Source organism: Salvelinus fontinalis, chromosome 13, assembly GCF_029448725.1.
Source record: "Salvelinus fontinalis isolate EN_2023a chromosome 13, ASM2944872v1, whole genome shotgun sequence".
In the NCBI taxonomy this organism is placed as follows: Eukaryota; Metazoa; Chordata; class Actinopteri; order Salmoniformes; family Salmonidae; genus Salvelinus; species Salvelinus fontinalis.
Window position 1 is genome coordinate 7,888,399 of NC_074677.1, and position 27,944 is coordinate 7,916,342.

At 40.6% G+C, this 27,944-nt stretch overlaps 1 protein-coding gene and 1 pseudogene across 2 annotated transcripts; one reads left to right on the forward strand and one right to left on the reverse strand.

The window, feature by feature from the left end:
• The first annotated feature begins 5,414 nt into the window (after positions 1-5,414).
• On the forward strand, positions 5,415-11,853 carry LOC129868026 (uncharacterized). 2 transcript variants are annotated; one of them, XM_055941591.1, is made up of 2 exons: positions 5,415-5,524; positions 7,592-11,853. In XM_055941591.1, the coding sequence occupies exon 2, from the start codon at positions 7,595-7,597 to the stop codon at positions 9,185-9,187; it is 1,593 nt and encodes a 530-aa protein (XP_055797566.1). In that variant the 5' UTR covers positions 5,415-5,524; positions 7,592-7,594; the 3' UTR covers positions 9,188-11,853. The 2 variants fall into 2 exon arrangements, with proteins under 2 accessions (XP_055797566.1, XP_055797565.1); XM_055941590.1 differs by lacking the exon at positions 5,415-5,524 and adding an exon at positions 6,480-6,686.
• Positions 11,854-18,050: 6,197 nt separating this feature from the next.
• Positions 18,051-22,721, reverse strand: LOC129869114 (nuclear speckle splicing regulatory protein 1-like; annotated as a pseudogene).
• Between the last annotated feature and the right edge of the window lie 5,223 nt (positions 22,722-27,944).

Sequence of the window (27,944 nt, forward strand, 5' to 3'; positions counted from 1 at the left end):
TGTATTGTCCTCAAAGCGGGCAAAAAAGTTGTTTAGCCTGTCTGGGAGCAAGACATCCTGGTCCTCGACGGGGCTGGTTTTCTTTTTGTAATCCGTGATTGACTGTAGACCCTGCCACATACCTCTTGTGTCTGAGCTGTTGAATTGCGACTCGATTTTGTCTCTGTACTGAGACTTAGCCTGTTTGATTGCCTTGCGGAGAGAATAGCTACACTGTTTGTATTCGGTCATGCTTCCGGTCACCTTGCCCTGGTTAAAAGCAGTGGTTCGCGCTTTCAGTTTCACGCGAATGCTGCCGTCAATCCACGGTTTCTGGTTTGGGAATGTTTTTATCGTTGCTGTGGGTACGACATCGTCAATGCACTTCCTAATGAACTCGCTCACCGAATCAGCATATTCGTCAATATTGTTGTTGGACGCGATGCGGAACATATTCCAATCCGCGTGATCGAAGCAGTCTTGAAGCGTGGATTCAGATTGGTCGGACCAGCGTTGAACAGACCTGAGCGCGGGAGCTTGTTGTTTGAGTTTCTGTTTGTAGGCTGGAATCAACAAAATGGAGTCGTGGTCAGCTTTTCCGAAAGGGGCGCGGGGGAGGGCCTTATAAGCGTCGCGGAAATTAGTATAACAATGGTCTAGTGTTTTTCCAGCCCTGGTAGCACAATCGATATGCTGATAGAATTTAGGGAGTTTTGTTTTTAGATTAGCCTTGTTAAAATCCCCAGCTACGATGAATGCAGCCTCAGGGTGTGTGGTTTCCAGTTTACAAAGAGTCAGATAAAGTTCGTTCAGGGCCATCGATGTGTCTGCTTGGGGGGGAATGTATACGGCTGTGATTATGATTGACGAGAATTCCCTTGGTAGATAATGCGGTCGACATTTGATTGTGAGGAGTTCTAGATCAGGTGAACAGAACGACTTGAGTTCTTGTGTGTTGTTATGATGATCACACCACTTCTCGTTAATCATAAGGCATACCCCCCCGCCCCTCTTCTTACCGGAAAGATGTTTGTTTCTGTCGGCGCGATGCATGAAGAAACCAGCTGGCTGCACCGACTCCGTTAGCGTCCCTTGAGTTAGCCATGTTTCCGTGAAGCAGAGCACGTTGCAATCCCTGATGTCTCTCTGGAATGCTACCCGTGCTCGGATTTCATCAACCTTATTGTCAAGAGACTGGACATTGGCGAGTAGTATGCTAGGGAGTGGAGCGCGATGTGCCCGTCTCCGAAGCCTGACCACGAGACCGCCTCGTTTTCCCCTTTTTCGGCGTCGCACAGGGTCGCCGGCTGGGATCAGATCCATTGTATTGGGTGGAAGGCAAAACACTGGATCCGTTTCGGGAAAGTCATATTCCTGGTAGGAACGATGATGAGTTGACGTTAATCGTATATTCAGTAGCTCCTCCCGACTGTATGTAATGAAACCTAAGATTACCCGGGGTACCGATGTAAGAAATAACACGTAAAAAAACAAAATACTGCATATTTTCCAAGGAACACGAAGCGAGGCGGCCATCTCTTTTCGGCGCCGGAAGTTTAGAACAGTGACAGTGGTGCCACACACGATTCTTGTCACAGGTCAGTAATTAGCTATCTGCCATGTTTTTTAAAATATATTTGTCTGTCTGCCCACATTACTTCTCACCAGTGTTGTAGTACTCAAACTAGAGTCCGGTCTCGAACCACACATTGAATCTCCCTATACATTTTTACTCCGTTTTGACTAGTGCTTAATTTGGAAATTTGGAGGTGCAGGAACAAAATGCAAGCGCGAGAGGTGTGACCTGGGGAGCTCTGAGGTACCGGAACAATCACCTTCATAATAAAGCATTGCATGCATATCATCCCATGTACGTAGTGGTCTAGACTAGAGCAGTAAAGTGGAGGCGCTTGCAGAATCTTTTTAGTAGCCTAGAGTCCTGGACAAAATGTGGCCTTTTATAAACACATTTATTTAATACTGCACAAATGATTGAAATGTCAGGCTACTTTGACACTAAAAAAAACTGAGAATGTGAGATGATTAAAAACGACCTGGTCTTGAATCCATCAATAGCCTAGGCCTAGGTGTGTGGAGGAGATGCATATATTGTACAATATGAGGAAATTAGTGTCGAACAGGTTTCCTGTTATATTCATCAGAGGTGTAGGGAGGGTGAAGTCTGAATCCAAAACATTTTTATTATACAGATGATTACAAAACATGCACATGACAGTATTCATACCTTGGTTTTTGTGGTAAATGTGAATGAAATAAACTGTTTTGATAATGGTTTTCATACACATACCTTGTCCATAATGTAGAGGCCTATGGGATATTCATTGAAGAGGTAAGAGAGGAAGATCGTACATGTGATCTGCATTACATACCAATACCAATTTACATAGCTTTGTATGCCTCCTCATCTGTATACCTGCAGACACACACACAAAAGTGAGTAGTTCAGTCCTCTGCACCCAAACAGCTAGCCTTCAACATATTCTTATAGCATACATACTCTTACCTCTTTGTTGATTGATATCTATTGAATTGTGTCCATTTTCTGTTTTAGAAAGATGTGCACAAATATGATCATAGAAGGTACAAACCTTTAAACTGTGGAGATCTTTACATTTTCAGTTAAGTGCCTACACCTGCTGTCCTTTCAAATTCAAATGTTTCAGTTGGACAGTTAGGTTCCTGCAAGAACCCCCATCAACTAAGGAGGTTCCTCGATTAACCCACCTCCTACTGGGTTCTTAGAAGAACCTTTTGGGGGCAATTTTCAGTTCCAAGAACCCGAAGGTTCTTCAAAGAACTTTAAATCTCTTAGAAGAACCCTTGTTGAACCCCCTAACTTTTAGTGTGTGGGTTACAATGTTGCGCAAATCATAAACCCGGGCTGGCCCAACCCGAGTAAATTCTTAGGATATCAGGAGTGGGCCAAAAATCTACATTTTCACATTAGGCTACGTTTTTTTTAAAGGGGCAGGAGAATTACAAAGGAGGAAAATCGAATGAACTCTGCTTTTATTCCAATGTTTACATTGCAAACAGTGAACATTTTGTTTCATGCCAGGAGAGGTACCAGAACCTGGCAAATAGGTTACGGAACGAAACAGTCCATAACTGAGAGGTGCCAGATCCTGTTCTGGCAGGATCCGGTTTAAATTAAGTACTGGTCTTGACTCGGTCTCGGACAATGAGGAATAATAATTTATTGCCGAGACCAGCCGAGGTAGCGGAGTAAAAAAACTCATAATTATCAGCCCCGTTCAGTGAACACATAAAACCACTTCGCCAGGCCAAATCCACAATCCTTTTATTACTATATTTATATATGCAGTATGCTTACTACTTTTCTCATTACTGTCCTTTACTTTTGTTGAAAAATATCCTCAAACCTTGTTGCGCTTGTCGTTAATTTCCTTGCTCCACTAGTATGTGAGACTGGGGCAAATTGTACCATATTTTGTATTTGTATCTATTACTTAGAGGCACGTTTTGGTCAGGGATAATTTGTAGTCTATTTCTCAGCAGGTTTTGTTTTAACCATTTGAATGGCTAAAGAATTCATATTTTCGACTGAAATATTAACATATAAATAAAAGACCTCCCGTCCCTGCAGGAGGCCATTTTCCCTTTTGGTGGGCGGTCATTGTAAAGAGGAATTTATTCTTAACCGACTTAGCCTAGTTAAATAAAAATGTACATTTTGAGCTCTTTATTAAGGTGGCAATCTGACACAATTACAATCATGGTCTTGTCACGAACCTGCTCGAAGCCCATAACAAAAAGGGAGACAACATGGAGATAAAGAATAACAAAATAGATTTATTAACTAAAGTAAAGTAAATGCAATTAACCTGTTTGGGCTGCAAGCCCGAAATCGGCCGAAAATGACAACAGCTGCAGGGCGCGAAATTCAAAATCTATTTTTTAAAAATATTTAACTTTTACACATTAACAAGTCCAATACAGCATTTGAAAGATAAACATCTTGTCAATCCAGCCAACATGTCCGATTTTTTAAATGTTTTACAGAGAAAACACCACATATATTTATGTTAGCTCACCACCAAATACAAAAGTGGACAGACACGTATGAATATGATTATGAAGTATGAATTATGATTGAAGTAGCATGCACAAGCCAACCGAAATAAACTAAAACCAACCTAAAGAGCCCAGAAAAAACTACCTCAGATGACAGTCATATAACATGTTACACAATAAATCTATGTTTTGTTCATAAAAAGTGCATATTTTAGCTATAAATCAGTTTTACATTGATGCTACCCAAAAATGCTAATACATAGCTAGAGTCTGAATCCAGCCGGGAGTAGCCAGAGAAAATACATACACCAACGTCGGCTACTAATTACACCTCATAAAACATTTCAGAAAAACATATGGTGGATAACTAATGAAAGACAGATATCGTGTGAATAAAGCCAACATTTCCGATTTTTGAAGTGTTTTACAGCGAAAACACAATATATCGTTATATTAGCTAACAACATAAGCTAGCATAAGGCAGCATTGATTCTAGTCAAGCACAGTTAGCAGAGTTAGCATACAACAGTTCGACAGATATATGAAAAAGCATCCCAAATTGGGTCTTATCTTTCTTGGTATTCCATCAGAATGTTGTAACGGGGTCCAATGTCCAGTAGAGTCTTTAGTTGGGTTCCAGAACGAATTATTTCCCTCTTTGGTTAGCAGGCACGATAGCATTGCGGCGCTAAACAGCGTTTCTTCAAAAAAATCTTCCGTCGTATCACATCTAAAGTCCAGAATAAATTGCAATAATATAATTAAAGTATATTGAAAAAACATACTTTAGGATGATTTTGTGACATGTATCAAATAATATCGTAGTCACACATCATATTCACCGTTATCTACCTTGTTCCAGAAGCCGAGACCAAATTATCCTTCGCGCCCGGAATTTTCTTTTAACTGCGCAGGTCTCACAAGAAGGTGTGTTATTCAGTCCATGGACGAGATATTCGACTCCTTTCAATTCTCACTTCCGCATTACAGCCTGACGAACGCCTGTGACGTGTCCCTATGGTCCTAAGTCAAAGGGCCTTTTATAGAGAAGGTCTTAAAGAGACACATCGCATTTTGGAAAACTCAATTCGGCTGGGAAAATGGCTGTAAAAATATTTTTGTTCGACTTAGAGAAACAATTCAAACCTTTTTAGAAACTACAGACTTATCTATCCAACAGTAGTAAATATATGCATATTGGAAAATAAAAAGTTTCTTAGGAGGCCGTTTGAAAATGTGCACACATTTTCCATTTTTTTCAATATTCAGCTTGCAGCCATAACAGGTTTTAACAATGGTGTGTGTGTAATCAGTAGTCAGTAGTGTAACTGAGTGTATGCACACTCAAATTTGGAACTCCTGGGTTCTTGTTGCGTTTCTGACAACATTATCCACATCACTGACCAAAACAGCAGGGCTTCACATCCAACCAATTTACGAGAGAAGACCGCAAGCAGTAACACAGTAGTTCTTTTTTTCTACAGAAGAGGTAAAAAAAACTTCTACATACATGTGATAATGAAGGGTGTTGAAAGGTGCCTACGCAAACAAACCAAATCTGTCTGTGTCTGAATGGAGAGAGTCTCCCCAATGATTGAGGAAGAGGTGCATTTATCCTGGGACACACCCGAGCCCAGGTGTGTCCCATTTCTCTGACGACCCTCCCGGCTCCGCCCACCGACACCCTATTGAGGCAAACAAGAGCAAAGAGAAATAATTCGGCAGACAGCGTGGGAGGGTCGTCACAGTCTTGAATTGGACTTGTATCGTTCTGGTCTCGGTCTTGACTCAGGCTCGCCACCCTCCCAGTCTCGGTCTCAATGTGGTATTGTACACAACACTACTTCTAACCATACCCCGATGACAACGTTTGTCAAAAAGTGGTAGTGGTAAGCCAATCTAAATATAAGCTTTTTCAAATTTTGATCACAAAAGTACTGCCTTGATTTTTGTTGCAGGCTTTCAGTTTAACTTTTTTTTGGAGGACATACGCCTAATCATATTTTGTTCTCAGGCTATTTAAACTTGTTTCCGATGAGTACCCTTTTGATACCATTTCTATATTTTTCACAGAAGCAAAGCAGTACACCGTATTACATTTTTTCTTGAAGATGTATTAGTTACTACTTTGCTACTCCTTTCTCCAGGCACTGCATATAAAGCAATAAACAAAACAGCTGACTATTCGGATGTTACAATAAAATGTAATATTGCCCCCCCCCCCCCCTTGATCACAAGAGGAACACATGATCACCTTGTAAAAAGGTACATTTATGATACAATGGGTTAGGTCATTCGGTACTGTATTGCGTCTCCTTCTGGCTTTATTGACTACATGTAACCTCCTGTTGATGACTAATGTGATGACTTTGAATGAACCACATGTTTAATCATATACTTTCATATCATATAACAATATAAATCTTTCATTGTCTTTGAGATTATAAACCGGTGTATGTTCGAACGAGAGAGACAGTATTTGCAACCATTGTCTCTGTATACACACTCAAATTTGGAACTCCTGGGTTCTTGGTGCGTTTCTGACAACATTATCCACATCACTGACCAAAACAGCAGGGCTTCACATTCAACCAATTTACGAGAGAAGACCGCACGCAGTAACACAGTAGTTCTTTTTTTCTACAGAAGAGGTAAAAAAACTTCTAGGAGGATTTGATGAAAATATGTTTTCTTGATTTCATATGCCTAGAGATTGGTTGCAATTGAAAGAAATTACAACAACATTTTGTATAATTTCTTACATATTTGTATAATTAATAATATATATACAGTGCTAGTCAACAGTTTGGACACACCTACTCATTCCAGGGTTTGTCTTTATATTTTTACTATTTTCTACACTGTAGAATAATAGCGAAGACATCAAAAATATGAAATAACACATATGGAATCATGTTGTAACCAGAAAAGTGTCAAAAATATATTTTAGATTCTTCAATGTAGTCACCCTTTGACAGCTTTGCACATATTTCTGAATGAAAATGTTAAATACATTTTAAAAATTAGGAGCTTTTCAGTAGCCACATGAAGAGCTGCAGGTGTTCCGATTCCTGATTTTCTAATTTCTCATCAAATCACAATTTTCACCAAAATATTTTATATTTAACATTCCTTTTAATTTCTTTCAGGCCAACATATTTCCATATTGTCTCAAGCTATGTACCTTGGCATTTGAGAACATGTGCTGTACTTGTAAATGTGACAGTCAAGAAAGCTCACATTACTTTTCTGTACTGTCGGGTTTAGCAATTTGTATGAAAACAATGACAATGTAGGCTACACCTACAAATTATTTCGCTATTAAAAAAAGGTAAATAACATGTGCCCAACTATCGAGAAAAACGTAGTAATCAGCAGCAATAGATTAATCAATTCGCACATCAATAATCTAGGATCAACATCGGAGTGCTCCACATAAATGTAACGGAATCTTTAGTATACAATCACCATAGGTTGAGGAGGCGTGCCCAAGTCAAATCATCCTACTTCCTCCTTCCCACCACGGTAGTAACCCCTGTTCTGATTTATTTTTCAGAAAATGGCATTAATTAACAAATCCAGAAGAACAGAAAGTAACCGATTCCTTAAACAATCAAAGCCGTTGGAGACAGGCAACCCTTCAATCCATAGACTTAATCTGCAAAAGAAATATGGAGAAAATGAGAGCTTTGACCAGTTCACATTTGGGAAGAAAGCGGATCAAGTGAATAACAAGGTGATATTGCTTCTGGGGGCCACAGGTGAAGGAAAAACAACTCTGATCAATGTCATGATCAACTATATTCTTGGGGTAAAGTGGGAAGACCGTTATCGCTTTAAGCTCATCCATGAGGTGACCAACAAGTCACAGGCTGAGAGTCAGACTTCAGTCGTAACGTCATACGAGCTCTACAACCAGCCAGGCTTTCAGATTCCTTATTCTCTGACTATCATTGACACACCAGGGTTCGGAGACACCAGAGGAATGGCTCATGATAAACTGATCACAAGGCAGCTGAAGGAATTCTTGTGTCATCCTTTAGGGATTGATCACATTGATGCAGTTGGCTTTGTAGTGAATTCATCCCACCCACGTCTTACTCCCCACCAGAAATACATTTTTGACTCCATCCTGTCCATCTTTGGAAAAGACATTGCTGAAAACATCTTAATGCTTGTGACATTTGTTGATGGCAACGCCATACCTGTGCTGGAGGCCATCAAAGCTGCAGATTTGCCCTGTCGGAAAAACAATGAGGGACTACCAATCCATTTCAAATTCAATAATTCATCTCTGTACACTCAGAAAACGGATGACTCAGATGTTCTTGATGGGTTACAGCAAATATTCTGGGAGTCAGGTTTTAAGCACATGAAGGAATTTTTCCAAGCCCTGGAAAACATTGAGAGCAAAGATCTGACCCTGACCAAGAAAGTGCTGGAAGAACGTGAGAGTCTGGAGAAGCACCTGAAAAACCTGATCCCTCAAATCACAGTTCTTCTGTCAAAGCGAGATGAGAATCAACACCTCAAACAGTGTCTGGAGAAGGAGGAAAAAAACATGGAAGACAACAAAGACTTTGAGACAGAGGTACAGGTTCATGTAGAGAAGAGAACCAAATTAAATTTCTTTGTTACAAACTGTAACACATGCATGTCCACATGCCACACCAGCTGCTTTCTCCCTAACGAGGACGATGTCAAAACGTGCGCAGTGATGGATGATGATGGCAACTGTGTCATGTGTCCGGGAAACTGCTCTTACTTTGCCCACGACAGGGAAAGGGCCTTATGGACATATGAAACAAAGACAGAGAAAAGGACTGTGCAAGAAATGAAGGACAACTTCATGAAGGCACAGGGCAAGTTCTTGAACGACAAGCAGATACTGGAAAAACTAGACAATGAATTACGAAAGAAACAGGAAACGCTGAATCATTGGGCAAACCTGTGCTCCAACTGTCTCAGCAGGCTTAGCGAGATTGCGCTGAAGTCAAGCTCTCTCTCAACTATGCAGTACATTAGCATGCTTATTAAAACAGAGGAGGATGAACACAAGCCAGACTTTGAGAATCGTATCATGGGGTTGAAAAAAATGAAACATGAGTTTGAGATTCTGGACAAGATTGCAAGAGGGGAGAATCTAATCTAGCAGGACGCAACATTTTAGTAACGTTTAGATAGAAATGTGCTATGTAGAACAAACATCCTCTCTGACATGTAAAATAAGGAATCACATCTGCTCTATTCGTGGCATTTCCATCTGCAACGTTCGACAACGCTTGGCTACTTCACTTTATAGCATAAAGTGTGAAAGATCAACAAACCTCTGTTTACTATGGAAATCTAAAATTCCCAGCAGCTCATTGATAAAAAGAAACTAAAGATATTCTCTGTTATTTTTTTTTGTTATGACAAATTACATAAACAAATTATATATGGCTTTAAGTCATGTTGGAAAAAGTACTGAAATTCCTTGAGCACTACAGATACACTATATATACAAAAGTATGTTGAGACCCCTTCAAGTTAGTGGATTCGGCCATTTCAGCCACACCCGTTGCTGACATATGTATAAAATCTAGCACACAGTCATGCATCTCCATAGACAAACGTTGGCAGTAGAATGGCTCTTACTGAAAAGCTCTGTGTCTTTCAACGTGGCACCGACATAGGATGCCACCTTTCCAACAACTCAGTCCATCAAATTTCTGCCCTGCTAGAGCTGCTCCGGTCAACCGTAAACCTGTTATTGTGAAGTGTAAAAGTCTATGAGAAACAACGGCTCAGCCGTAAAGTGATAGAACACACAAGCTCACAGAACGGGGACGCCGATTGCTGAAGCTCGTAATGCGAAAAAATGGTCTGTCCTTGGTTGCAACACTCACTACCGAGTTCCGAACTGCCTCTGGAAGCAACATCAGCAAAATAACTGTTCGTCGGGAGCTTCATGAAATGGGTGTACATGGCCGAGCAGCCGCACACAATCCTACGATCACCATGCGCAATGCCAAGCGTCGGATGGCGTGGTGTAAATCTCCCCGCCATTGAACTCTGGAGCATTGGAAACACGTTCTTTGGAGTGATGAATCATGCTTCACCATATAGCTGTCCTATGAACGAATCTGGGTTTGGCGGATGCTAGGAGAACTCTACCTACATAGTGCATGGGACGAATGCATAGTACCAACTGTAAAATTTGGTGGAGGACGAACAGTGGTCTGCAGCTGTTTTCCATGGTTCAGGCCCCTTAGTTCCAGTGAAGGGAAATCTTAACCCTACAGCATACAATTAAATTGTAGACGATTCTGTGCTTCCAACTTTGTGGCAACAGTTTGGGGAAGGCGCTTTCCTGTTTCAGCATGACAATGCCCCCGTACACAAAGCGAGGTCCATAAGGAAATGAGATTGGTGTGGAAGAACTTGACTGGCCTGCACAGAGCCCTGACCTCAACCCCATCGAACACCTTTGGGATAAATTAGAACACTAACTGCGAGCCAGGCCTCATCGCCCAACCTCAGTGCCCAACCTCACTAATGCTCTTGTGGCTGAATGGAAGCAGGTCCCCACAACAATGTTCCAACATCTAGTGGAAAGCCTTCCCAGAAGAGTGGAGGCTGTTATAGCAGGAAAGGGTGGACCAAATCCATATTAATGCCCATGATTTTGGAATGAGATGTTCGACAAGCAGGTGTCCATGTACATTTGGCCATGCAGTGTAGTTTATCTAAGAAGGCTTGGATAACGTACACTCCCATACATATTTATTTGGACAGTGAAGCTAAAACTTTTAATTTGGCTCTCGACACCATCATTTTGAGAACATTTTATATGAGGCGACAGTTCAGAATGTCACCTTTTATTTGAGGATATTTTCATAAATTTCTGCTTTATCGTTTAAAAATGAAAGCACTTTACGTATATTGTACTGCCATTTAAAGGTGGAATAAATATTTGGACAAATTCACTTATGGTGTATTACATTTTGTCAAAAGTTTAGAATTTGGTCCCATATTTCTAGCACGTAATGAATACATCAAGCTTCTGACTCTACAAACTTGTTAGATGCATTTGCAGTTTGTTTTGGTTGTGTTTCGGGTTATCTTGTGCCCAATAGAAATGAATGGTACATAATGTATTGTGTCATTTTGGAGTGACTTTTTTATTGTAAATAAGAATATATTTCTGAACACTTCTACATTAATGTGCATGCTACCATGATTGAGAAAGTTACAGATGCATAAATATCATGCAAAACATTTATTCTCAAATCCAAAATGTTGGCATGTAGAGCCAAATTAAAAGTTTTAGCTTCACTGTCCAAATAAATATGTAAGGGGCGTGTACATGTTCGGTCGTTTGTGTAACAACTGGCTACCATAACGCGTAGTACCACCGGTTCACCATGAAGTGGTGGAATACATTTGATTGATGTAAGCTCGACAGATTTCCTAATATACAAATCTAAGTGATGCATGTTGGTATGTAATTTAATAATGGATGTCAACTCTCCCACGTTAGAAGAAAATGGTAGCATAAACACAGCACAATGAACAAGTGTCAACATTGACAATGAGAAGAGAACAGAGAGGGATATATATCTAGGGAAGGATCACAATTTTGAAGTAGTCAACTGAGTGGGACTTCCTACGGCAGGGATCATCAACTAGATTCAGCCATGGGCCGATTTGTTCTTGAAAGGATGTTCAGGGTGTCGGAACATATTTACAAATCATTTGTAAACTGCTAATTAACCGTAAGAACCCCGAACAGATACTGTATAATGTTTGCATAAAACATAATAATTTCAAACCTTGCTCACATGTGTCTGTCTAGTATGTGTGGGATTTCTTTCATTAAAATCACTTGTAGCTGATTTCCTGGTGTTTTTACAGTCTTCTATGTCCTACAATAAAAAAATATTACTCAGAAAACCACCTGCGGGCTGCCAGTTGGGGAACCCTGTCCTACGGGTTAAGGAAGAATCACAGATCGCCATCCAGGTCATCAGGAGGGATCGTTGTATTGACTGTGCAACAGAAGGCTTTATGGGTCTGCTAATACAGGATTAGTAAAGGCCCAGTGCACTACTTTTGGGACAAAAAAATTCCCCCACAAAAAAACATTTTTTATTGATGAAATAACATAACAGAGTGGCCACCGCAAAACCCAAGGGCCTGACCTTCTGTAGAAGTTGCTGTAGCCCTGTTTGGGATACTTAGCCTATATTGGCTATTGGTTGAGACACAGGGCCCATTCTAGCTTGGTATGTCGGGGCGGGAAATTGGAAATGTGAATTGGGTTGGAGGTAATAATGAATTTAGATTCTAATTTATTGAGATGCATGAACACACCGCACCACAATATACTGACTATAATAATATCATATTAGTAACATAACGTTACTGTCATGAACACACCACAATATACTGACTATAATAATATCATATTAGTAACATAACGTTACTGTCATGAACACACCACAATATACTGACTATAATAATATCATATTAGTATTATAACGTTACTGTCATGAACACATCCCACCAAAATAATTATTTAATGTCTGTTTTTCCTGCAATTCTACATAGTAATGATTTATGTTCATTACTTGGTCAATTGATTTGATGATTCAATCTATGCAAATACATTCTACGAATTGATAGTTCACCCCTCTGTTTTGATTTATTCTGTAATAGGGTATATTGTAACCATGTGTTATTCAGTAATAGGGTATATTGTAACCATGTGTTATTCAGTAATAGGGTATATTGTAACCATGTGTTATTCAGTAATAGGGTATATTGTAACCATGTGTTATTCAGTAATAGGGTATATTGTAACCATGTGTTATTCAGTAATAGGGTATATTGTAACCATGTGTTATTCAGTAATAGGGTATATTGTAACCATGTGTTATTCAGTAATAGGGTATATTGTAACCATGTGTTATTCAGTAATAGGGTATATTGTAACCATGTGTTATTCAGTAATAGGGTATATTGTAACCATGTGTTATTCAGTAATAGGGTATATTGTAACCATGTGTTATTCAGTAATAGGGTATATTGTAACCATGTGTTATTCAGTAATAGGGTATATTGTAACCATGTGTTATTCAGTAATAGGGTATATTGTAACCATGTGTTATTCTGTAATAGGGTATATTGTAACCATGTGTTATTCAGTAATAGGGTATATTGTAACCATGTGTTATTCAGTAATAGGGTATATTGTAACCATGTGTTATTCAGTAATAGGGTATATTGTAACCATGTGTTATTCAGTAATAGGGTATATTGTAACCATGTGTTATTCAGTAATAGGGTATATTGTAACCATGTGTTATTCAGTAATAGGGTATATTGTAACCATGTGTTATTCTGTAATAGGGTATATTGTAACCATGTGTTATTCAGTAATAGGGTATATTGTAACCATGTGTTATTCAGTAATAGGGTATATTGTAACCATGTGTTATTCAGTAATAGGGTATATTGTAACCATGTGTTATTCTGTAATAGGGTATATTGTAACCATGTGTTATTCAGTAATAGGGTATATTGTAACCATGTGTTATTCAGTAATAGGGTATATTGTAACCATGTGTTATTCAGTAATAGGGTATATTGTAACCATGTGTTATTCAGTAATAGGGTATATTGTAACCATGTGTTATTCAGTAATAGGGTATATTGTAACCATGTGTTATTCAGTAATAGGGTATGTTGTAACCATGTGTTATTCAGTAATAGGGTATATTGTAACCATGTGTTATTCAGTAATAGGGTATATTGTAACCATGTGTTATTCAGTAATAGGGTATATTGTAACCATGTGTTATTCAGTAATAGGGTATATTGTAACCATGTGTTATTCAGTAATAGGGTATATTGTAACCATGTGTTATTCAGTAATAGGGTATATTGTAACCATGTGTTATTCAGTAATAGGGTATATTGTAACCATGTGTTATTCTGTAATAGGGTATATTGTAACCATGTGTTATTCAGTAATAGGGTATGTTGTAACCATGTGTTATTCAGTAATAGGGTATATTGTAACCATGTGTTATTCAGTAATAGGGTATGTTGTAACCATGTGTTATTCAGTAATAGGGTATGTTGTAACCATGTGTTATTCAGTAATAGGGTATATTGTAACCATGTGTTATTCAGTAATAGGGTATATTGTAACCATGTGTTATTCAGTAATAGGGTATGTTGTAACCATGTGTTATTCAGTAATAGGGTATATTGTAACCATGTGTTATTCAGTAATAGGGTATATTGTAACCATGTGTTATTCAGTAATAGGGTATATTGTAACCATGTGTTATTCAGTAATAGGGTATATTGTAACCATGTGTTATTCAGTAATAGGGTATATTGTAACCATGTGTTATTCAGTAATAGGGTATATTGTAACCATGTGTTCAAGCTAATCAAATCAAAGTTCATTTGGCGCTGTCCTTTTAGAACCATGAAGGACGCTCACTTAAAATAACTCTCATCAAGACCTGTTGCCTAATAGCCCTACTCATCACTAATATTATTATTATTAATATTATTGTTATCATTATTAATATTATTATAATTATTAATAATAATAATATTATTATTATGAATATCAGTATGAATATTATTATGCATATTATTATTATTATTATGAATATTATTATTATGAATATTGTTAGTATTGTATTATTAATAGTATTATTGCTATTATTATTATTTTTACTAATAGAAGATTATCACTTCTCACAATGGTGCTCGTTTAGTAAAGTTAGATCAAAGCTGAATCAAGATCACATAGCGATTAATTGGTATTTTCCATAACAGAACTGACTATAATAGTATAGTAGGCCTATAACGTTACTGTTACACCACCAATACATCCTGATTTCTAATTACATTTTAGGAGGGTTAGCTAAAGACCAAAAGCTTTAAAATAAAAAAAATAGGCCTATCAAAACTCCAGAGTCCACTAGGCAGGATATATGCTTTGATTGAAACCAAATACAAGAAAGGCTAATCATTTGTTAGCATCATCTGCTCCAATTCACTCAGTAAACAGCTATTCACATGAAGCTGATTGAGATCAATCAAATGATTGTCATGCAGATGCACAATTGACAGTGATGATGGCCAGATTTGAAATGAGGTATTCCTAATTTGGTGTTTGAGGGTATTAATAAACATAGAACATGTTCTTGAGACAATATGTCATAGGCTGAGCTCTCCAATTGGAGGATGCATTTTATAACAAAGCTCCCCAACCCTGTTCCTGGAGAGCTATCATCCTGTAGGTTTATTCCAACCCTAATCTTTTTTAAAAAAATTTTACCTTTATTTAACTAGGCAAGTCAGTTAAGAACAAATTGTTATTTTCAATGACGGCCTAGGAACAGTCGGTTAACTGCCTTGTTCAGGGGCAGAATGACAGATTTGTACCTTGTCAGCTCGGGGATTCGATCTTGCAACCTTTCGATTACTAGTCCAACACTCTAACTAACCACTAGGCTACCTGCCGCACAAATCTAACGTACCTGATTCTAATAATTAACTGATTTATAAGATAAATTGGATGAGTTACAACTGGGGTTGGAGTGAAACCCTACAGGACGGTAGCACTCCAGGAACAAGGTTGGAGAGCCCTGCCCGTACAAATTTTGATTGAGGAAATGACGACATCACCTAAATAAATATCACTCCACCACGACAATTCAAATCTGTGGTAGGTCTGTAGCCGGTGGTGTCAGCATGCTGCATGTGTTCACCACTGGCTTCATCCATCTGAACAGAAGCCAACATGCAACCGGTCCCGTGGCTAATTACGAACAGGGTAAATAAAGGACCTTCAAAAACCCTCTTAGGCCTCACTCCCCTGTATTTGAGATACCTACTGCAGCCCTCATCCTCCACATACAACACCCGTTCTTCCAGTCACATTCTGTTAAAGGTCCCCAAAGCACACACATCCCTGGGTCGCTCCTCTTTTCAGTTCGCTGCAGCTAGCGACTGCAACAAACACTCAAACTGGACAGTTTTATCTCAATCTCTTCATTCAGACACAATCATGGACACTCTTACTGACAGTTGTGGCTGCTTCGTGTGATGTATTGTTGTCTCTACCTTTTTGCCCTTTGTGCTGTTGTCTGTGCCCAATAATGTTTGCACCATGTTTTGTGCTGCTACCATGTTGAGCTGCGGCCATGTTGTGTTGCTACCATGTTGTTGTCGTGTTGTGTTGCTACCATGCTGTGTGGTTGTCTTAGGTCTCTCTTTTAAGTAGTGTTGTGGTGTCTCTCTTGTGGTGATGTGTGTTTTGTCCCATGTTATTTTTAAAACCATGTCCCAGCAGAAGGCCTTTTGGTAGGCTGTCATTGTAAATAAGAATTTGTTCTTAACTGACTTGCCTAGTTAAATGCTCTGACACCTATTTAACCCCTAATTTTAGGCACTAAAACTACTTCTATATATACAAAACTACTTTGTATACAGTGCCTTCAGAAAGTATTCAGACCACTTGACTTTTTCCACATTTTGTTACGTTACAGCCTTATTCTAAAATAGATTAAAATGTTTTTTTCCCTCAGCAATCTACACACAATACATTTTTGCAAATGTATTACAAATTAAAAACAGAAATACCTTATTTACATAATTATTCAGCCCCTTTGCTATGAGACTTGAAATTGAGCTCAGGTGCCTCAAGTTTTCATTGATTATCCTTGAGATGTTTCTACAACTTGATTGGAGTCCACCTGTGGTAAATTAAATTGATTTGACATGATTTGTAAAGGCACACACCTGTCTATATAAAGTCCCACAGTTGACAGTGCATGTCAGAGCAAAAATCAAGCCATGAGGTCGAAGACAGAATTGTGTCGAGGCACAGATCTGGGGAAAGGTACCAAAACATTTCTGCAGCATTGAAGGTCCCCAAGAACACAGTGGCCTCCATCATTCTTAAATGGAAGAACTTTGGAACCACCAAGACTCTTCCTAGAGCTGGCCGCACACCCAAATGGAGCAATCGGGAGAGAAGGGCCTTGGTGACCAAGAACCCGATGGTCACTGACAGAGCTCTAGCGTTCCTCTGTGGAGATGGCAGAACCTTTCAGAAGGACAACCATCTCTGCAGCACTCCACCAATCAGCCCTTTATGGTGGAGTGGCCAGAGAGAAGCCACTTCTCAGTAAAAGGCACATGACAGACAGCTTGGAGTTTGAAAAAGGCACCTAAAGGACCATCAGACACCGGAATAGAGCTTTGCACAGGCAAAGTCCTAGAGGAAACCCTGGTTCAGTTTGCTTTCCAACAGACACTGGGAGATGAATTCACCTTTCAGCAGGACAATAACCGAAAACACAAGGCCAAATCTACACTGGAGTTGATTACCAAGATGACATTGATTGTCCTTGAGTGGCCTAGTTACAGTTTTGACTTGAATCGGCTTGAAAATCTATGACTAGACTTGAAAATGGCTGTCGAGCAATGATCAACAACCAACTTGACAGAGCTTGAAGAATTTTAAAAAGAATAATTCGCAAACATTGTACAATCCAGGTGTTCAAATCTCTTAGAGAATTACCCAGAAAGACTCACAGCTGTAATCGCTGCTAAAGGTGATTCTAACATGTATTGACATAGGGGTGTGAATACTTATGTAAATTTGATATATCTGTATTTAATTTTCAAAAAATGTGAAAAAAAATTAAAAAATAAGTGTTTTCACTTTGTCATTATGGATTAGTGTGTAGAAGAGTGAGAGAAATCAATTGAATCCATTTTTAATTCAGGCTGTAACACAACCAAATGTGGAAAAAGTGACAGGGTGTGAATATTTTTCGAAGGCTCTGTACATGCTGGCATTTATTAACAACATAAACAGTACATAAAAGGTTCTATACATCAGGAGGAAAAAAAGTAACCGAAATATTCAAAAACATTCAGATCACTCTCTGACTCTCCATCTCCTTCCCAGACAGCGGAACCATGATACCGCACTCCTATTTGGTGGTCCGTCCAAAGCCATCTGTCTGGCCAGGTATCCGGCTCTGGCTGAGGTATCCGTCTCTGGCTGAAGTATCCGGCTCTGGCTGAGGTATCCGTCTCTGGCTGAGGTATCCGTCTCTGGCTGAGGTTACTGTCTGCTCACTGCTACGCTTGACATACAGATTTTACTCTCCTCCTTCTCTGCCCCCTCTCCCTCCTCCTCCTCCTCCTCCTCCTCCTTCTCTGCCCCCTCTCCCTCCTCCTCCTCCTCCTCTGCCCCCTCTCCCTCCTCCTCTACCCTCTCTCCCTCCTCCCCCTCCCTCCTTCTCCTCCTTTTCCTTCTTTCCATCCTTTCTGTCTTGATCTTCGCCTTTTCTCCATCTCTCTTCCTATTTCTCCGTGCCCTGGCCCCTTTCTCGCCCCTTGTCTTCAACTAGCTACCTTCACCTCTCTTTCTCCCTGCACTTCTCCTTCTCTCTGGCTCCTTTCTCTCTTCCCGTGCCTCTCGTCCCTCTCTTTATCCCTCCTGTCCTCATCCCTGTCTCTATCCGTGTCCCTCCTTCGATCCTTCTCATCTCTCCATCCACCATGTCTGTCCCTCTCCATGTCCTTCTCCAGATCTCTCTCTGAGAGAGCAATCTAATGTTTATGTACACATACCAGTAGTAAAGGATAAGCGAATTGTTAGAGACACTGGTGTGTGACCTCAGTGAAGAGTGGTCTGGCACGGCGTCCTCTCCTACGGTCTGGTTCAGCAGGTGTCTGTAGAAACCACTCAGGTCGTTCTGCTTCTTCACATCAAGGTCAGCTGGACAGACACAACAGGACTTGGTTTCATATAAACACTGCTGTATTCAGAACATACAGTTTCTCTCACACACACCTGCATACACAAGCACGGACGCACACACCAGACACACACCATAGTCTCTCTCACTTTTCTTTTTTCCCCAGCTCCTTCTGTCACTCCTTGAGTTTCTGTCTATAGGCCGAGGTGGCGTAAGCCTCCTTATCTGCAAACTGCTCTCCTTCCGCCTCTCTCTCCTTCCGGATCTTCCTCTCGTCCCTCCATTGCTGCTCCTTCATTCTCTCCACCGCTCACAGCAGCTGGTTGATGTACTTTGGCTATGGAGACAGAGAGAAAGGAGAGAGGAGTATGAAATGAGAAAGAGATGGAGGGTGAGGAGTGGGTGGATATAAGTGACATAAAATTAAAGTGTGAGGAGAGAGGAAAAAAAGTGGTTAGGGAAAGCAGGGGAGCGAAAGAGTACAAACGGAGGGGATAGCATTATATCCAGAGAGGAAAAGGTCTGAAAAAAGGGGGCGGAGGCTGTGTGGTAGTTCTGGGCCCCTGACATCCACTGTTGTTCTGGGCCCCTGACATCCACTGTTGTTCTGGGCCCTGACATCCACTGTTGTTCTGGGGCCCTGACATCCACTGTTGTTCTGGGCCCTGACATCCACTGTTGTTCTGGGGCCCTGACATCCACTGTTGTTCTGGGGCCCTGACATCCACTGTTGTTCTGGGCCCTGACATCCACTGTTGTTCTGGGCCCTGACATCCACTGTTGTTCTGGGGCCCTGACATCCACTGTTGTTCTGGGGCCCTGACATCCACTGTTGTTCTGGGCCCTGACATCCACTGTTGTTCTGGGCCCTGACATCCACTGTTGTTCTGGGCCCTGACATCCACTGTTGTTCTGGGGCCCTGACATCCACTGTTGTTCTGGGCCCTGACATCCACTGTTGTTCTGGGGCCCTGACATCCACTGTTGTTCTGGGGCCCTGACATCCACTGTACCTTCCTGTAGGTTCCTCACAGTATTGTCTTGTTGCTCTCCAGCCTCTGTTTCTGCATGTCGTCATAGACACCATCGTAGTCACACAAAGTCCTGCTCCAGAGCCTTCTGTATCTCCAGACGTGTCTGATACACACGCATGCGCACACACAGGTGAGAAAGATTAGTCTCAGCCACAAAATACATCAAGACTACTTCTGGAGAATTTGTATTTTACCCCGTGAGGTTTCCCATCGATCCATTTACGGCTGGGCGATATATATCAAATTAATCTGATTAATTAGAATTTGTTTTTGCGCGATATTCCAAATGCCTGTATTGAAAGAATCAAGTTTTTTTTTTCTCTCAGTGTTTGTCTGCTTGTTCTTATGTTGGTCTCGTCTCGTTCACTCCTTCTGTACACCTTCCCAAATACACCAAAGATCTGTATATAATGACAAGATGCTCATGTCTCCACCCTAACAATGGGAGTCGTTGTCCGAAAGGTGGGAAGGCAGGCGACAAATTTAGGTCCAAAATAAGCCCATAGAAACGCACTGGGCTTATTTTTGATAGGTTTTGGCGAGAGTGAAGCCACCTCTCACCTCTTCCTCTCTGTTTACACACACACACACACACACACACACACACACACACCAAGCCCCTCCCGCTGCCAGTCACACCAACCAACAAAGTTGAGAGATCACTTCTTCCTCTCTGACAACAAGCAGTTTCAACTCCTTATTTGGATTTGAGGTTTGGTCCAAAAGAATCGGTCATATGGACACCGAAACACATTGAAAAAGGATTTTACTGTAACATAAGAAAAGTTAACCTTTAATGATACCATTTGTATGTCTCAACTACTCAGATTGCACTACTAAAACAGGAGTATCAATGAACATTGATTCTGGAAAATTCATGCTCTGTTTGTTGCACGCAGCATTGAGGTACCGCTAGCAGCATTTTAGCCAAAACTTATACTAGCTGTCTAGTTATATAAGGAATTGGCAACTCGTTCTCATTCTGAGAAATAAGGTAGAACCACTTGATTTCAACATCAAAGTGGACAGGCTAACATGCTGTTCAAACAGTGGAGAGAGACAGAGAAGGGTCCGTTCCTAACAATTCAACTGTTCTACCTTGTTAGCTAGAAAATATATCGTTGGCTGAACTTTAAATATAAAGATTAGCTGGCTACTGTAACGGTGTTCCTCCTCCTCTTCATCCGAAGAGGAGGAGCATGGATTGAACCAAGGCGCAGCGTTGTGAAATGACATGATTTATTAAACAAGACGAAAAAACGAACTACACTTGAATAATTAACAAAACAAATAAACGATGTAGACAGACCTGGACGAGGAACTTACATGAAACACGAAGAACGCAATAACAGGAAAACTGACTACACAAAAACCGAACGAACAAACAACCGAGAACAGTCCCGTGTGGCGTAACATACAGAGACTGACACAGGAGACAACCACCCACAACAAACAGTGTGAAAACACCTACCTTAATATGACTCTCAATCAGAGGAAACGACACACACCTGCCTCTAATTGAGAGCCATATTAGGTACCCATTAACCAACATAGAAACAGAAAACATAGACTGCCCACCCAAACTCACGTCCTGACCAACTAACACATACAAAAACTAACAGAAAACAGGTCAGGAACGTGACAGCTACTCACTAGCATGTGGGCTTGTGCTTGAGATATTGTTTATGAGACCTGTGTTAATGTTCTATAATGCCTGCTACAACACTTATTAGTAAGTGTGCATTATTTATGTTTGTGGGGATTTTTTTTTTTACAAAATGTGCATTTTCATAGACATACTTGAAAGCCAGATCAGTGATTATTGCAACAAAAAAAAGCAGGATAAACCATTTTGATAACTAATTCAATTATCAATGGATCTTCTATTTAGTCTAATTTCACTCAACCTGAATTCATTTGATTATTGCTGACTCTTTTAAATGTATTTGACCTTTGATTTGAACAAAGTAATTTAGATGTATATTGTGAATCGCCCCAAAAAATCTAGATATAATTTTTAGGCCATATTGCCCAGCCCCTACATCCATTGATCCATTCATTCCTCCATCCATTCATTCCTCCATCCATCCATCCATTCATCCATCCATCCATTCATCCACTCACCAGTTTCATCATCCTCCTCTTCAGAGCCTCCTTCTGAAAACTCTCCCCAACCGAGATCTGGAAGACAGGTACTCATAAAATGTATTCTGATAGAGCTTCAGTAATTTTGCAAAGCTTACAACTCATACTCATTCCCATCTCGCCTACTGTCCCAAAGGATGTCCAGAGTGGAGAAACTGTACTGACTTTAAGGGACTACAGGGCAAACAAAAATCCTTTAAATACATGCTCTGTAACCCAGCACATTGTGTAATCTGCTCAGGCTTTCTTGCAAAATAGCTCAATACCGGTAGGCTATATGGTACTCACCTAGTTAGTTAAATAAAATAACTGATAACAGACCGACATTAATACACTGTTCCTACCTCTTCATCAGAGTCATCCACAAACACAGAGGGTCTGGGCACGCTAGCTGACTTAGACGCTCCCTTCTGGGGTATGATCAGACCGTACCTGGAAACACAGGTGACATGAATGTACAGCAAGCACAGACATTCGGAGGACAAAGTAGCTAGCTAGCAATGTTGGTGTCGTGCACACATTGCTGCTTGTAGTGTGTCTAGCTAGTTCAGTCACTGTATAACAGCCACAGCACAGGGTGAACAGGCTAAGCAACAGCGGAGAAATAACCAACTAATAAACATTTTTGTACGGTAAATAGCTACGATACAAGAAAAAAATGTTGTACTGTCAATTTCAACATACAGTACTGTTTACCAGGGGCCGCCATCTTGCTCCTTGAGATATCTGACCAGCTACCGACAGATACGTTGGCAAGCTAAAATAAGAAAGCGAGAAACAGAAACATTGATATAGTTATCTCAATGCAATATAGGTAGCCACACACACACACACACACACACACACACACACACACACACACACACACACACACACACACACACACACACACACACACACACACACACACACACACACACACACATACAGTGGAAGGACCACCAGAGGGCAGGCTGGGCTCACGGATAGTTGCCCAACAAGGCATGTGAGACAAGGTAACCAGAAGCAATTAAGCACAGCTGACGGTACTAATGACATTCTCTTTCCCCTATAAGAGAGAGGAGGGAACCAACAGGGAAGGGGGCAGATAAACTCTCTGTAGAATGGCTACCGAGAGAGGGGAGCTATCCAAGAAGATCCGTTAAGACGGTGACAAATCTGTGATAGATAATTGTCTTGTGTTCCTGTTTCATCTAAAGAAGAAGTGCGTTTTTCCTTGGGAGATTCTCATTGATTGTGTTGGAGTGTTTGTATTGTCAGAAATCTCTCAATAGAGAACTGTGTTCCATCAAGAAAACCTACTCCTGACTCGTTTATTCCACCTTTCCGCTTTAGAGTGACACCAAATTACTTGGTCCGCTCACAATACATACATACATACATACATACATACATACATACATACATACATACATACATATTGTGGTATCCCAGGAGGTCTACCCTGGGGGATGGTAATAGAGGGGAGGTACGTGATGCAACGTTGGCTCCCTCTGCTGGGAGTACGTGAGCTGGGCACCCCGACACGGACAGCTCCAAGTGGAGGTAATTAGGGGAAAGTGCCAACCAGCCGTGGAGGCCACATAAAAGGAGCACTGTGGCACACCGCGAGAGAGAACCGGGAGAGACCGACACAGAGCCAAACCTGTGATTTTCTTTTATGTTTATTTTATGGCCTAGTAAAGTTGTGTTTACCGACTAAAACCTCCCTGTCTCTGTGTTAATCTCTGCACGCTCAACCCAACACCCCACGGTTTACCACAATACATACATACATATATTATTGGTACATGTAATACATTGTGTTTGTGCCGTGTTCTCATTAGCATCCTTGTAAGTGGCACAAGTTTAATGATTTTGTCATCTGCAAGATTAGCAAACCGAGGTATGACATGCCAGCAACAAATGCTGACACTACACATCCAAGTATATCTGACCAAATTATGAAAGACAAGAAATGTAATTTTTTTAATTCCGTAAAGTGAGTGTGGAAGAGGTGAAAAAATGATTGTTCTCTATCAATGATGACAAGCCACCGGGGTCTGACAACTTGGATGGAAAATTACTGAGGATAATAGCAGACAATATTGCCACTCCTATTTGCCATATTTTCAATTTAAGCCTACCAGAATGTGTGTGCCCCCAGGCTTGGAGGGAAGCAAAAGTCATTCTGCCAACCAAGAACAGTAAAGCCCCCTTTACTGGCTCAAATAACCGACCAATCAGCCTGTAACCAACCCTTTTTTTAATCAGATACAATTCTATATTACAGTAAATAAATTGACAACAAACTTTCAGCATGATTATAGAGAAGGACATTCAACAAGCACAGCACTTACACAAATGACTGATGATTGGCTGAGAGAAATTGATGATAAAAAGATTGTGGCCGTTGTTTTGTTAGACTTCAGTGCCGCTTTTGACATTATCGATCATAGTCTGCAGCTGGAACAATGTATATGTTATGGCTTTACACCCCCTGCTATAATGTGGATAAAGAGTTACTTGTCTAACAGAACACAGAGGGTGTTCTTTAATGGAAGCCTCTCCAACATAATACAGGTAGAATCAGGAATTCCCCAAGGCAGCTGTCTAGGCCCCTTACTTTTTTCAATCTTTACTAATGAATTCCCACTGGCTTTGAGTAAAGCCAGTGTGTCTATGTATGAGGATGACTCACTCAACACTATACATGTCAGCTACTACAGCGACTGAAATGACTGCAACACTTAACAAAGAGTTGCAGATAGTTTCAGAGTGGGTGGCAAGGAATAAGTTCGCCCTAAATATTTATTTAACTAAAAGCATTGTATTTGGAACAAATCATTCACTAAACCCTAAACCTCAACTAAATCTTGTAATAAATCATGTGGAAATTGAGCAAGTTGATGTGACTAAACTGCTTGGAGTAAACCCTGGATTGTAAACTGTCATGGTCAAAACATGTTGATACAACAGTAGCTAAGATGGGGAGAAGTATGTCCATAATAAAGCGCTGCTGTGCCTTCTTAACAGCACTATCAACAAGGCAGGTCCTACAGGCCGTAGTTTTGGCGCACCTGGACTACTGTTCAGTCGTGTGGTCAGGTGCTACAAAGAGGGACTTAGGAAAGAAAAACTCAGAACGGTTCAGAACAGGGCAGCACGGCTGGCCCTTGGATGTACACAGAGAGCTAATTATAATTATATGCATGTCAATCTCTCATGGCTCAAAGTGGAAGAGAGATTGACTTCATGACTACCTTTATTTATGAGAGGTATTGACATGTTGAATGCACCGAGTTCTCCGTTTGAACTACTGGCGAACAGCTCGGACGCCCATGCATACCCCACAAGACATGCCACCAGAAGTCTCTTCACAGTCCCCAAGTCCAGAACAGACTATGGGAGGCGCACAGGTCTACATAGAGCCATGACTACATGGAACTCTATTCCACAACAAGTGACCCATGCAAGCAGTACCATTTTTTTCAAAAAACAGATAAAAAAACACTTTATGGAACAGCGGGGACTGTGAAGCAACACAAACACACACACACACACACGATAATACACACACACACATACACATAGATTTTGTACTGTACAGTAGATTTGTGGTAGTGGTGGAATAGGGGCCTGAGGGCACACAGTGTGTTGTGAAATCTGTGAATGTATTGTAATGTTTTTAAAATGGTATAAATTGCCTTAATTTTGCTGGACCTCAGGAAGAGAAGCTGCTGCTTTGGCAGGAACTAATGGGGATCAATAATAAATACAAATACAAATACCCAGCACCAAACACCCAGCATCAATAACCCAGCTGTTAGCAATAACAACCCAACTAACTCACTCAAAGCCTGCAACCCATCTATTGTAAAACGTATTTTAATGTTTAAAAATAGTATTATAATGTATATTAATGCCTTAAATTTTCGCAGGACCCCAGGAAGAGTAGTTGCCTTAGCAGCAGCTAATGGGGATCCATAATAAATACAAATACAAAAGTGCCTCATGCCAATAATCAGATTAAGATCAGCCACTCAAAATTGCAGAGGATTGGAGAATAGTCGTTCAGATGGAAATGTCAAGGATTACGTTTAACTTCGGCTCCGTTTCTTGTCACGTGAAAATCTCTAATAACACTTTGTCAGCCTGTAGATAAATGTAGTAAACTCCAGCAGGTCAAGAGTGAATCAACAAAGATGGTTGAAGTTGATAGCGACAGTACGCCGCCCCTACCACTAGATGGCGACATTGTACAGTTCAGGCCAAGCCGAAAATTCTGATACGTTCACAAGGAAATGAGGACAGCACTCAGAGGCTAGTAATTGAATTACCTTGAAACCATACCAACTTCATTGGCTGATGGCTCTCTTCCCACCACGCCAGTTCTCCTTAAGGATACCATACCACTAATACCCAGGCTTTCTTCCTCTCACTCTCTCTGAGTGTCCTTATCTCTGGTGAGATCCGAGGAATCGCCTGTGATGAAAACTGAGGCTTTGGTTCCTTCCTGATTCTTCTGTTGTCTCTCCTGAGTGACTCTAAACCTCAAAAACCATTATCACTGCTGTAATCCCCATCTCTCCTACTCTCTGCTGCCACTGTTGCTAATCCCCTCGCAGTGATGGAGAGACTGCCAGTCAGGATGAATGGATGGATGATGGGTGGATGGATAGCTAGAGCAGGGGTATATTCATTAGCACACACCGTAGCAAAACATGTTGCAACCGAAAATGAAAACAAGTTTCTCCTACTGGACAGATTCCCTCCCCGTTTTGTTCCATGTGCTTCAGTTTGGTTCCTAGTGATGCATAAACCCCATAGCGCTCTCTGAACTAAATTGGGTAAGGCCAGTGCTACTGAAACATTTAATAAAAATAAAATGTAACCTTTATTTAACTAGGCAAGTCAAACAAACTGTGGGTGTGTGTGTTACAACTCTGAATGATGTGGTAATCTGCCTGCCCTACTAGGCTCATATAGAATTTGATTGAAATAACCTCTTCAAATGTCACCCACACTCTAAAAATTAAGGGGTCAAAAAGGGTTCTTCTAAGAGCTTCAAAGAACATTAGGGTTCTTGGCACAGAAAATGGCCCCCAAAAGTTTCTTCCAAGAACCCCATAGGAGGTGGGGTTAATCGAGGAACCTCCTTAGTTGATGGGGGTTCCTGCAGGAACCTCCTTAGTTGGTGGGGGTTCCTGCAGGAACCTCCTTAGTTGGTGGGGGTTCCTGCAGGAACCTAACTGTCCAACTGAAACGTTTGGATTTGAATTTGAAAGGACAGCAGGTGCAGGAACTTAACTGGAACATTTTAAATATCTCCTCTATTTAAGGTAAGGTTTGTCACTTGTATGATCTAAATGTATATTGTTTTATGATGATACCATCTACCTTTTCATATTTAGTGCCGATCTTTTGAAAATAGAAAATGGACACTTCAGTGGATATCAATCAACACAGAGGTAAGAATATGTTGAAGGATAGCTGTATTGGGTGCAGATGACTGAACTGCTCACTTTTGTGTGTATGTCTGCAGGTATACAGATGAGGAGGCATACAAAGCTATGTAAATTGGTATGTTATGCTGATCACATTAACCTCTAACGAGTCACAACCCCGGATCCGGGATCCCCCCATCAAATAAGCTGACTAGCATAGCCTAGCCTAAAGCCACAGGGATATCATATAATAAAATGTTCATGAAATCACAAGTCCAAGACACCAAATGAAAGATACACATCTTGTGAATCCAGCCATCATTTCTGATTTTTAAAATGTTTTACAGGGAAGACACAATATGTATTTCTATTAGCTAACCACCATAGCAAAAGACACAACTTTTTTTTCCCACCATTTTTTTCCTGCATAGGTAGCTATCACAACTTCGACCAAATAAAGATATAAATAGTCACTAACCAAGAAACAACTTCATCAGATGACAGTCTGATAACAG